General features: G+C 39.1%; 2 protein-coding genes across 3 annotated transcripts in view; one reads left to right on the forward strand and one right to left on the reverse strand.

The window, feature by feature from the left end:
* Positions 1–12498, reverse strand: part of TIAL1 (TIA1 cytotoxic granule associated RNA binding protein like 1) — a 256506-nt gene that overhangs the window by 70166 nt on the left and 173842 nt on the right. The window lies entirely within an intron of this gene.
* The window catches only part of INPP5F (inositol polyphosphate-5-phosphatase F), a 40389-nt gene that overhangs the window by 4598 nt on the left and 23293 nt on the right, over positions 1–12498 (forward strand). The window contains exon 2 of the mRNA XM_030240970.2: positions 8233–8313. Coding sequence (XP_030096830.2) covers positions 8233–8313 — 81 coding nt within the window. The remainder of the gene's footprint in view (positions 1–8232; positions 8314–12498) is intronic.

A 12498-nucleotide genomic window follows, 5' to 3' on the forward strand; every position in this document is an offset into this window, starting at 1 on the left:
TAGAGTCTTAGCAGGTGATGAGTTGAATATGACAAGGGTGTTCCCCTCTCTCTTTTTTTTTTTTCTCCTTTTCTTTCTATGAAGAGTTCTGAAAATGCCAAACTCGTCCCAACTCAGATATGTAGATTTCTTGGAATTCCTGTCCATGTTGAAATGACCTGAGGTTTTAAATACAGGAAAATCTCCTAATGCTTTATATCTTGATATTCTGGTGTTGCTGGTTCTTTTTTGTTTTGTTTTGGTTTGTTTTTTTTGGGGTTTTTTTGCTTTCTCCCCAGAGTTAAAAAGAATCTAATTCAAGTGGATTTCTTTGGCTTGTATTTTGCTGGCAGAGGTGACTCATCTTTGATCTCATCAGTTAGTATTAACTAAATATTGAGTAGGAAATTGCAGACTAACTGCAGCTAAAATATGTAGAATATTTAGAACAGAGGACACTGATTTCAATTAAGAAAGGTCTGCATCTGTACTGAGGGCTTGTGGTTTTTTCATGAGAACACTGCTCTTGTTAGGTGGTTCACAGTTTAATGGTGTGGGTGATATTTTGATATTTCATCTGTATGTGTAAGGAAACATGAAAACTTTTGTGATTTGATGTTTTAAAACTCTGAACTGCAGGACAAGGCAGCCACTTGTTTGATGTGCTGCTTGTGTTCTTTCAAAACAACTGTTGCAGATTGGAATGGGACAGAAAATAAAGTAATGGGAGTGGAGTACCAAGAAGAGGAGAAATTATTTGTTATGTATCTAGAGGAAGAATTTGGAAATAGTGCAGAAACTGATTTTTATTAAAGCTTGGCTTTAGTAAACAGGAATATTAATACTTAATCATCATTAAAGTTGTATTTTCTTGCTCCAAACATCTTCCCCAATAAAAACTGGCAGAGGACTTTTTTCCTGAAAAGCTGAACCCAAATGAATGAAATAGTACTTGAACACTTGAGATTTTCCTTTTAAGGCAGAAACCTTACTGGAATAGAGCCCTGGAGCAGTGTTTGCTGAGCCTCTGAAACACTGAAAACAAGCCCTTGAACATCCTTTGAACTGGAAAACAGAATTTTGAGCCAAATTTAAAAATAAATGGCCTTGCCCAAGAGGTAGTTGCAAGATGTAAATGCTAAAAATGCTGCTCTGTCCTTAATTGTTATCTTTCAGTTTTTTTCCTTGTCTGTTTCTCAGTTCAGGAAAAACTGCAATTTTTGCACATAGGGGTGATGGTTAAGGTTTTCCCTATATTTGCATGCCTTCCAGTAACATTTAAATAATATGTTGCTGCTTGTTATGTGAGTAGTCAAATTGCCCCCAATTAAAAGAAAATAGAAATTAAGGAAGGAATTTTGGGGGGGGGTGGTGGCTTGAAATCCTGTCTGTTCCTGAAACACATGCCAAATTTTTGAGTATAACTCCCATATTTACTGTTTGAAATGGTTGTTTCCAATCCATAACTCTTCTTGTGCTTTGAGACTGATGAGTTGGACAATCAGAGAGGAAATGTAATTATGGCATCAGAAGAACAAGTGACAGTGAGGGAAAACTTTACCTTGCTTCAACTTGGCTCACACTGTAATTCTCCCATGGCTCTTAAGGAGCATTAGCATAAGTCAGCTGTGATTAGTAAAACAAACTAATTTCCATAATTGTGAAATCCTTCTGCTCAGTAAATGTTTATATTTTGAATTTTTGAGCATAGAAGAGCTTTCTTGTGTTCTTCTTTTGGTATGGCTGTAGCTGAGCAAACTTTTAATAGACAGTCTTCAGAATGAGTGAACATGGTGTTTAAGCTGTCAGGTTTGTAAGTAGCTTTGAATAAAATCTTTCTCCTGCCTGATTGATAGTTTCCTTCTTGCAGAGTAAATAGGATTTTAAAAAATGCAGACAACCTACTGCTTTCTTAGCTTTAAGGGTATATCCTCAAACAACTTGAGCTTTGTTGAAATACCAGCTAAAAATGGGGATAAATGTGTGTTGGTGTGGAAGAATATTAATTAGTGCAGAGTTGTTGCTTTTGGAAGGATAAAAGATGTTTTTTCCTTTTCTATTTCACTTCTGAGAAAATGTGTTTGCTAACAGAGTTCAGCAATGTGAAGAATAAAAAGAAGCTCTAAAGTTAAAAAAAAAAAAATACAAAAAAAGCCAAACCAACCAAGCAAAAAACCAACCCTCTGAGCTCCAGTGGCTTGGCACTTATTTGCATTTTAAGAGTCCCTGCTGGGTGATTTTCTGTGTGGTATTTACAGGTTTGTGGAAGGGATGTGAGGAGCTGATTCTTATCTCAAAGGGTTGAGGTGCACATAAAAGCTTGTTGAATATATTTAGCCATCAGTGGTCTCTGAAGTGGGGTGCACACACCTTGGGGGTGCTCAAGGCAGTCCACTGGGGGTGTGGGAAGAAAATACTTTGTACCATGAATAAAAATAAACACTGTTTTAAACAATGCTTATTTCACTCATTAAACACCTCTTATTTTTTGTATGTTTTATAATTCATGCAATATAAATTATTTACGTGTCCTGCTGGACAAATAAACATACATATTCGGGATATGTGCTAATTTTGTTTTTCTTGGTGTGGCATTTGGTAAAAAAGTTTGGAGGCCACTGATGGAGAGGGTCAGGCTCTGTTTGGAGCAAACACTGGTGGCAGCAGTTTGTTTCCACTTCTAGCACAGGGCTTCCTTGTGCAGTTCCATGGAGCACTGGACACTCTCCAGACAACTGAACATCTTCAGTATGTTTTCCAGTTTCCCAAGCGATGCCTGGTGACTCAAGGGATTTTCTGACTGCACCAGAATACAAACAAGTATTTCTTTATCAAGATGAGTAGTAGGGATTCATTTTTGTTAGTTGCTTTTTCCTGCTTTGGCAGCAGCACTATAAATGTCTATTATTGTGTGCTGCCGTCCCCACTGCTTTAAATCTGTCACTAAATTGTACTTGACCTGTTTGTGTTCATCTCTTTTAATGCTGAGATGTTGGAGGGAAGTGTCCCAAAAAAGCAGGAGATTAGCTGAAGGAATAACTTGTTTAAAGTTTGGAGGAGAACATGCAAGTAAATAAAGTTAACACTTCATAACAATTAAGAGTTTGTAATGCTCAGTGTCTTAATGCTTCATCTTCTGCAAGTAGCTTAAAGACAGTTTTAGAAATCTGTGTTGAAAGGAAAACTCAATTAGCCTAAGTTTTATTTGCATAAGTAGTACTTTATTTCCTTCAAGAGAAAGAAGTTCAACTTTATATTCTTAAATCTTCGCAGTTAATTTGTAATCTCTTAATCCTGGTTAAAATTCCAGAACACTATTCAAAATGAACTGGAACTTGAACGCAGACTTTGTTTTGAGAAGCCACAGGAGGTCATAAAGGTCAAATAATGCTAATAATAAAGTCTTGCAGTTGTTATTGATCTAAGGCAGACACAATTTAAAGAATAAAAAACCAACCCTGAAATCTATTTTAAAATATTGAAGCTTCTTCCTGAAAATTAACACTTCTGGTATTAAAATTTACATTAGCAGAGCTGCATGATTTATTTTGGCTGTACATAGTGAGTCATTCTGCTTTTATTTTTATTTTTTCTATATAAATATCTCTGGCTTGTGTTGAATGGCAGAAATGATAGAGGATCAGTGCTCTGTCAGACTCTAGGAAAACTTTTTGAGAATTGCCACATGAATGTCCATGCTCTTTCACTCAGGTGTAACCTGAAGGAACTCCAGGGATGATGTGCATGTTTTATATTGAACACACTGTCAGAAAACACTTCCTACCTGAGGTTCACTCCCAAATGCCAACAACAAGGGAGATGAGAGGTGTGTGTGCCCTCAGAACTACAGCAGGGCTGGAAGAGAAACACTTACAGCTACTCAATGGATTGATCCAGGCACTATGGGCTGGATTCAAATGATAACTGATTAAATTTTCTTTTCTTCCTGCCTTCTCCAGAGGAAGCTGCCAGCCTTGCCTCCAGCCATTCTGTGTTGAGCAAGTGGTTTATCCCAAAGCAGTGGTTTGTTTTCTAATCAGAGTTTGTGCCTGACCTTGGATCCTCTCAGCTGGTGGTAGACTGCAGAAAGAGCCAGAAAGCAGTTTGGGGTTTTGATGCTCTTCCAAGTTGCTTTTATATCACCTTTCTCAGGGTTATGTTTGTGTAAACATAAAGAATTAAAGAGACTTTATCTGGTGCTGCACAGCTCTGTGTGCTGCTGGTGAGCTCTGAGGGTGGTGGTGGAAGTCAATCACATCAAAGCTGGTTTTGTTCTGAATTTGGGACAGATCTTCTGTTGTGCTGCAGCTGAATGCTGATACAATCACTGTGAATGGTAAATGCATTGCAGTGGTCATTTATCTCTGACAGGAATCAGCAAAAAACCCCAACATTTGTTTCAGTAGCTTGAATTTATTTAGTAGGATGAGGGAAAGAAAGAATGAGCAATTTTGTACTTCAGGATGGAAGCTTGGTGAGCAAGTGTGTACATCAGAGTGTTAAGGCCTGTCAAACACTGGCAGTTCTCTCAAATTTAAACACATTGAGGGCAGCAGAGAATTCCTCAAGCCAGGGAAGATCTTCCCTGGGACTCATCCCACTGCTCACAGTGATTCTTTCTGGACTTTCTGCTTTCATTGACAATGACTGTTTTGGCACTGCTCTTTTATCATCAGCACAATGCTGTAAGAAGTCTGTTTCAACATCCCTCTGTTGCAGTTCAAAGCTGATAACTCTTTATTCCTGGCTCTGTGAGGTTCAAAAGAGCACTAGCATGACATTTATAGGAAGTTAAGTTTGTGTGGGGAAACAAGAGTGACTATTGATAAGTTGTATTTCCCATTATATCTCCAAACATTGTCTGTAAGGAAAGGTCAGAGTTTTGTTTTGATAGAGCCTTGTGGTTAATTCTTACTGATAGGCATTTCTTTAAAAAAGAAAAAGGAATCAAACTTGTCATGAGTTCTTTCAGCACTCAGCAGTCATATGTGGCCAGGTCTCATGTATAGTGTCTGAAAACTTTGAACATTTTCAGTTTTGTTTTGTATGGTTATTTTTATGATCTTAAAAGGATGTGGATACCTTCTGCAGCCTGTATCACTGTCTACCTTCTTAGGGCTGCCTCTTAAATTCTGTAAAATATAATACTGTTAAATACTTACATCCTGCAGGCTTGCAGTTAACATTTTTGGATCTCTGAATCTTTGCTTATGTAATGATTTTAAATATAGATTGGTTATAATTTTCAAAGATACAGGATAGTGACTGGAGATTGCTGCTGCCAGTTTTACCAAATGGCTGCAAGGGAACAGTCTTGATCAATTTTAGTGTTAGACAAAAGTTGGAAACAGCTTCTTCCTATACAGAGTGAATAGGAGTGCACTCAGCATGGAAGCCCATCTTTGGGGATGGCTGGGGAATTATAATTAAACCTTTATTTTGTTTGGTTCATCCATCTTCTGTTTCCAGAGTGCACTCATCAGGAGCAAGAGGTTCATATTGGTGTTTCTGTAGTGATATTTATTCAGCATGGTTGGGTGTTGGCTCTGAGCTGAGATATGGTTGTCACACAGGAAACTGAATTCTAACCAATAACAAAGATCTAATCAGGTTGGAACCAAATATGCTTTATTTAGTTATTAAAAAACCCCTGCCTTGCCTCTGTGCTGTCACACAGACTTTCCTCTAGAATATTATCTAGAAATAGTGTAAGAAAACCAAATTTAGTGATGCTGTCACCAAAAGGAAGTCAGTGTGACTCCACAATAGGTGTTTTTTCTCAGCCTACAAGCATTTCTCCTGTAAGGCTTCTTTGCATCTAGGTTTTCTTGGACACTGAGAGAAACATGGTAAGCCCCTTATATATTGCTAAATTGTCTGGTTTTCCTCTATGCCCTGCCTTCCTCATAGAAAGTTTTCTTCAAGCAGTCGGCCTTTGCCATGGGGAGCTTGATAATCACACTTACCTGAGAGCCAGTGCTGCCCAGCTGGTGGATCTGTATTTGCTGCCTTTAAACTCTGAAAGTGGAATATCTGATTCCAAATGCGTTCTCTTCTTTTCCAAAGCTTGTCTGTATTTAAAGTTTAGAACCATTTCTCATTGTGTCTCTGCTGCTGGGCTAGGAGGATTCCTGTAGAAGGCTTGGATTTTTTGGTGCTGACTCTGTCATAGGGACCCACAAGAGTAATAAAATATCTGTGTAAGGTGCTTATGTCCTTTTTCAGGCAGGTCTAAAATTTTGTTTCTTTATTCTTCTAATTAAAACAAAATCTCGTTTCCTCATTTTTTTCTCTCTTGTAAACTCCTAGAGGAGGGCTCTGGATAGCAAGTGAGGTTTTCTTGCTAATGCTTTATCACAGGAGGAAACCAGAGTTTTAGAAAGACAGAATGTCTTCTAGATTACCAGGCTTATGGTAAACCTTCACTGATTTGGCTTTTTAAATTTCTCCTGTGTCTGGCTTTGTTTGCTGCTTGATACCACTGGCAGTTAGAAATATGAATTTATGGCTAATTACAAAGAGAGAATAAGTAGGTGAAGTGTGAGACAGTGCAGCTGTAGAAGAGTCCCAGGATTTAGACAAAACTGGGAAAGAAAGTGGAAGGTTTGGGAGTGAGGAAGGCTGCCTACATTCCTCCTTGCTGCCAGTGGAGGTTTTCCACTCAGCACAGAGATTCTCCTGTGTGTTACTTGGAGTGAAACTGAGCTCAGGCTGTTCTAGACTTTTTTTGTATGAGCACAAATCTGCCAGGAGGATACAAGATGTGTTCAGGTGCTTCAGCAGGGATTGAGGGCACATCAAACCTGTCACACCCACTGTCACTGATTGTCCTGACTAGCTGTGTTAGTCTCCCTAGCAAGTTCATTTTAATCTGCCATGATCCACACCAGGTTCTGTGCAGCTCAAGTCACTCTCCAGAGAAAGGGAGAAACAGGAATTTGGTCCAGCATGGTTACAGACATTAAGCTGCTGCAAACATTGCTTTAAATTCCGCTGCTCTGGGCTTTTAGTTCTTGCTTGTCTGTGTCCAGGCATGTGTGATCCATCCTATTTAATGAGTTTATTCCACATCTACCCTGACTGCAGTTGTTTCTGCTGCAGGTCATGGAAATGCTTGTATTTAATGAGGAAATTAGCTGAATCTAGTACTGTTAAATGTTATACTGGAATCTAGGAAAACAATGTGTGTTCTTGGAATATCAAGGCCTCAATTACAAATGTTTCAAGGAGGATTCAGTGTTTTAAAACAACAGTTAAAAAAAACCCAAAACATACTGTCAGTTATCATCTGCAGATCTCAGATTTGTAAGAAATGAAGGTATTGTAGATAAAGTGTTTATGTAAATGATTTGTACTCTTTTGTGAGTTTGTTCTTTCAAATGTTTATCTTCTTACACCAATAGCTAAGATACTCAGTTTGTCTGGATATTAAAACTGAAGAAGTTCTTTTACCTTGGAACAAGTGTGTTTGGGTAAATAAAAACAAGCTTGTCCTTCACAGTATAGAAAAACTTCTTTGAGATTTTTCTCTCCTACACAGATTCTTGCTTTGAAGTATTTGTTTTCACTTTAAAGATTGAATTAGGAATTTCCTTCTTCCCCCCACTCTCAAATCCTTGAACAGGTACTGCAGCACAGTCAGAAACTCATTTTCTTCCTGCTTTCTCTTCTACTTCCTATGAGGTTCTCTGGAATTTGTTAAGGGTAGGAGAACCAGAAACCTAAACCTTAACTTTGTGTGCTTTGGTATTCCATGTGCTTGTGGAGAAGGGGAAGTGCCTGTGTGTCTGTGTGTTTATAGAAAGAGGATGTGAAAGTAATAGTAATTGGATGCAAATGGGAGGGAGCTGGGGGTGAAGGTCAACATCTGCTGGGTTTTGAAGCTGTGCTGGTAACTCAGTGACCTCTATTCAGTTTCACTACAGCCATGTAAAATTTTGCTTACGTCAAAAATTCTGGTGGATGTGAGAAGAATTAAGCTTCATTGAATTTAATTACTGCTGCCTGAAGCTGCTTTTCCCCCTCAAAAACATGGAAAATATCTGTGGTAGGGCTTTATGTTGGAAACTTAGTCATTTTTTCATAGCTACTTGGTAGCAAGCAAAAATGGACATGTACATCATCTTATTATTGCTGGAATTATTTTACATTTTCTACCCTCTAAGGTGGGCAAAGTGGAGAGGGTGACTGTTCAGTTGAATTGTCCTGTTTGATTTACTGTTTAAAAACAGGAGCTTTGTTCTTTTTTTGCAGCCACTGATCTTCTTTTGGCTTGGAATCCCATCTGTCTGGGCCTGGTAGAGGGAGTCATTGGGAAAGTCCAGCTTCATACAGGTTTGTGCTTTGCTCTCTTCTGATGGGTTTTTATTTGTTTATTGCTGAAGCTTTGTGATATTACAAATAATACTGCTTAGCACCAGTGGTGTTCTTTGGACTCCCCAAAGGGACTTGTCAAGGTGGTTCTGTTGTGGCTGCTCATGCAGATTCACTCTGCTCTCCTGTGAATGTGCTGTGATTTGGCACTGTCTTGTAAAAATAGAGACCTTCATTCACAAATTGTAGAAACTTGTATTTGAAGTTCTATCTGAATCTCCATGTGAGATTTATAAAATTCCTAAAACTTTTGGAATAATCCTTTCAAGGAGATTCCTGTTGTTCTCCTGTGGTACAGTGCAAAAACTAATAAAGGAAACTTTCACAAAAGTATAAGGTCTGAATTCTCAATGCTATATAAAACCCTGAAGAATAATTGCTGCCTTAGTAGAGGAATATTTGAAAGCAAGAGGTGCACTTAAGCTTGTTTGCAGTTAAATGGCAGAGTTATAAAACCCAAACAGGTGTAGAATTCATTGTTATTTTAATGATAAGCTTGTTTCTAACTGATAGTAATAATGTTTTCCTGTAAAATAAGCTCAGTACTCCTTTTGCTTTATCAGCTGCAAGTTCCTGCAGCCATTATTAGTATTTATTTTGATATATAACAGCTTTGTCCAGCAAGATAGCTCTGCCAGTAGAGCTCTGGCAGGTAGGAAGGGTGGCCATAAACCCTTGCTGTGTGCCATTGTTTTTGTGAGTGCCTGCACCCTGCATTTAAAGTAGTGCCTGGCAATATGATCAATACAGGTAAAGTTTCAAGTGTGTTCCAGGAGGGCAGGATGAATTAAGTGCTGAAATGGATCAGATGTTTGAGGTGCCTTGAATAGAAACAGATTGCTCAGGGTGGCAATAATGGGGTGGAGAGCAGGAACTGGGACACCATGGCATGAGTGTAGGGCAGATAAATCCTAGGAATATTGTGGGTGGCTCCATAGGTGCTGTGAGCCCTGCTCCTGTTTCTGGGAGTAATAGTTCAGAGCCCACCTCTCCATGAAGTTCATGCTCATGTCCTCCTTCTAGTCACATCATCTTCTTTGAGTTCACCTGACATTTCTGTCTGTGCTCATTCTCCAGATTTATTCAGCCACCCTTTTTCAGATCTGGTGCTATGAAGTGGTTCAGACTCTGCCATCTCACTTTCTCTTCTCTTCATCCAGGCTGTCTGTGCTGGTCAGCATGTGCTGTCCATGATGAATGATGGCTAAACTCCAGTAATGACCTTTTTCTGCTGTGGGAAAGTGCTCAGTGATTGGTTTTGACACATGTTTTTGTGTTTGTGTGGGTGTGGTGTTTTAAAACCAGGCCCTTGGGTACACAAAAGCCTTCCCCCCCCTCTCTAGGGAGTCTAGTTATAAAAGCCTTTGAAAAGGGAGACTTCAAATGCTTTCTGGAAGGTTTTTCAGTGTGTTGTGGCAACTGAAGATCTTTGCATGTGTGTTTATTGTGAGCTTCTTCCTCTGCTTATGAAATCTGAGTTGAAACTTTCCCCAGAGTGTGATACTTCAACAGGTGTCATCTTGCTGTTGTCAGGTAAATTAAGATTATCAGGCAATAAGCCTGATATCTCTTCTTTCCATGTGTCCTGTAGAGCTACTGAATCAATTAAGCTCATCCAGGAATTCCACTCAGCTGCTCCTTAGGTCAGTGGAAGTGTTTCCTTTTGTCTCTGCCTTGTTCAGATGCCACCATCCCAAACTGTTCATCCTTTTTGTTGTACATATTCTGGTGTTTAGTGGTGCAACAGTCCTATAAATGGTGTCTTGTTTTCTACTATTAAATGGCTGAAGAAGGACAGCTTCCAGCTGTTTATCCTTACTTTTCTTTTGAGAGCTCCTGGAATTTGCTGCAATTTCCTGATGAGTGTCATCCATCAGGCTGCAGTGACAAGGTGTCTCACACAGCTCTCCTCAAACCTGCTATTTTCAATGAACTTGATCATATTCCAGTGTAGCTTGATGTTATCCTCAGGCTGAATCATCTAGCAGTCTGTAACAGTAAACTGTCTTCATTACTTATTCTTGTATCAATCTTTGTCACCTGGAAACTTTATCAGGAGAAGTTGTATAAATATTTAACATTGCTGGATGGTTCTGTCCAGGCTCAGCAGGAGAACTTTGCTGCAGGAGTGGGTGAAATGCCTGACCTGCAACAGGAGGACTTGCTGCTCTGATTTCTTCTCCTCTGCCCCCAGGTTATCAGGATCAGAAAAATTAGTTTCAAGCTCATTTGGTGAATTTGGGCCTGTCCTGCTCAGAGCCTTGTAAGCAGCTGTTGTTGAAAAGAGGTTTTAAAAAGCTTTGGCACCCACAAACACTGGGAACTTCAAATGCCTTTTAAAGTATTGGAGTTGCTACCAGTGCACTCTAGAGCTGTCACAAAGCCTGTATGCACTTGAATGTCTTGGACATAGATCCTCATGTGTTCTTGAGAGATTTGTTTATTGCAGGACTGCTGGAATTGTCTGAGATGGCCTTGAAATGTCCCTGTAATCAGTCATGGGCTGTCTGTAATTTAGCATTGGAATACCCTTGCCAATGAGCTGTAACTAGGGATGGGTTTTAATTTACTCTTAATCTTGCAGGTTTTATTGCTTGCCTCATACAGGAGAATTTGTAGGAAAGCTGCTGTGACAGGGAAGCTGTCTCATAGAAACCAGCTAGCCAATATTACATGGTTTATTTTTTAATCCTTCAAAGAATTTTGGACATGAGGGGGCCAGTACCTCTGAACATAACTGTGCATTTATATTTGAGATTCAAATCTATTTTAAGCAGTATTTTCTTCTTCCCCAAAGTGAATTTTCTTAAACATTCAGATACTTTATTTGTGTGTGTGTGTGTGTGTGGGGGGGGGGAACTCAAACCCAAACAATAAAATGTTGGTTGAATGTCAGAATGTGAGAATATAATTGCTTACCATTTTATGGTCTATCCCTTGTAAGAAAATGCAGAGTAACAATGAGAATAAAAGGAAAAGGGTTTTGGGATGCATTGTGGAGATGTTACTGCAACAGATCATTGCACATTTCTTGGTAAGATGCACAGTTAAAATTGTCTTTGCATAATCTTCCCATATAGAGGCAAACACATCTCTTGCATAAAGGATCTGCTTTATAAAATTGAATTTTGTTCCAGTGTATCTGACTATAACCCAAGCTGGATTTCCTAACCAGTTCCAGCAATTACCAATTACCACAATCATTTCTGCCCCAGGTTCTTGTGTTTCTTGGTCAAAGCACACCCCTGTGCAGAGCAGTGTCTGTACTTGCATTCATTTGGAGTGTTCCAGTGCTGGTTAATTAAGGCCCAGGTTAAATGCTGCTGGCAAGAGTCCACAGACTCTGTAAACAGGAGGGGAATGGAGTTCTTCCTTCCTTATCCCCAGCTTTTTTTTTTTGTTTGCATGCCTCTGAATCTTGATAGAAACTACAGGCTGCTCTGAAATCTCTTCACTGAGCTATAACTGAATTTCATACAGTCAACAACCCAAAGCATTCTTTTTGCATGCAGCCAATTTTTAAGTTGTTCAAGTAACAAAAAGTATGAAATTGGTAGCACAGAATTTCTTGGCTAAAATCAAAATCCTTGCAGAAAGCAGCATTTGCAATAAACTCATGTACGGTTTATGAAAAGTTACTGCAAAAGCATTTGGGGGAAAAGTAAATTCTAGATTGTTGGGGAAGTGTTAGAGAAAAACAGCAGTGTTGTACTGAGTGTTGGAACAACAGAGGAGTAAATTTCCATTTTAGTGAGGAATGAGAGGTAATAGCTTCCTTTGGATGCAATACTTCAAACTAGTTGTCACCATCTGCTCTGCCTTAGTTCATAAAACACTGAAAATGAACATTATCTCCTGAGAGATGACTTGAGAAGTGCACTTTTCTGGGGTGGCATGCAGCTGTCCTGTTCTGCAGTACACACCGTGCCTCACACATTGAGCAGGCAGTCTCTGATCTGTGGAACTGCTTTTTTCCTCCTGACTGCAGGAGCACCTTCTCTCTATTTAGGGATTCAGTTATTTAGGTATTGCTGGCTATTATAATGTGCTGCTTTTATGGTTATTGTTAAAGCTTTTACTTTAGGGCATACTTGATCTGCATAATTACTTCCTGACTGTTTACTTTTGATCTGTTGGGGAATTCCT

Source organism: Serinus canaria, chromosome 6, assembly GCF_022539315.1.
Source record: "Serinus canaria isolate serCan28SL12 chromosome 6, serCan2020, whole genome shotgun sequence".
Classification (NCBI taxonomy): Eukaryota; Metazoa; Chordata; class Aves; order Passeriformes; family Fringillidae; genus Serinus; species Serinus canaria.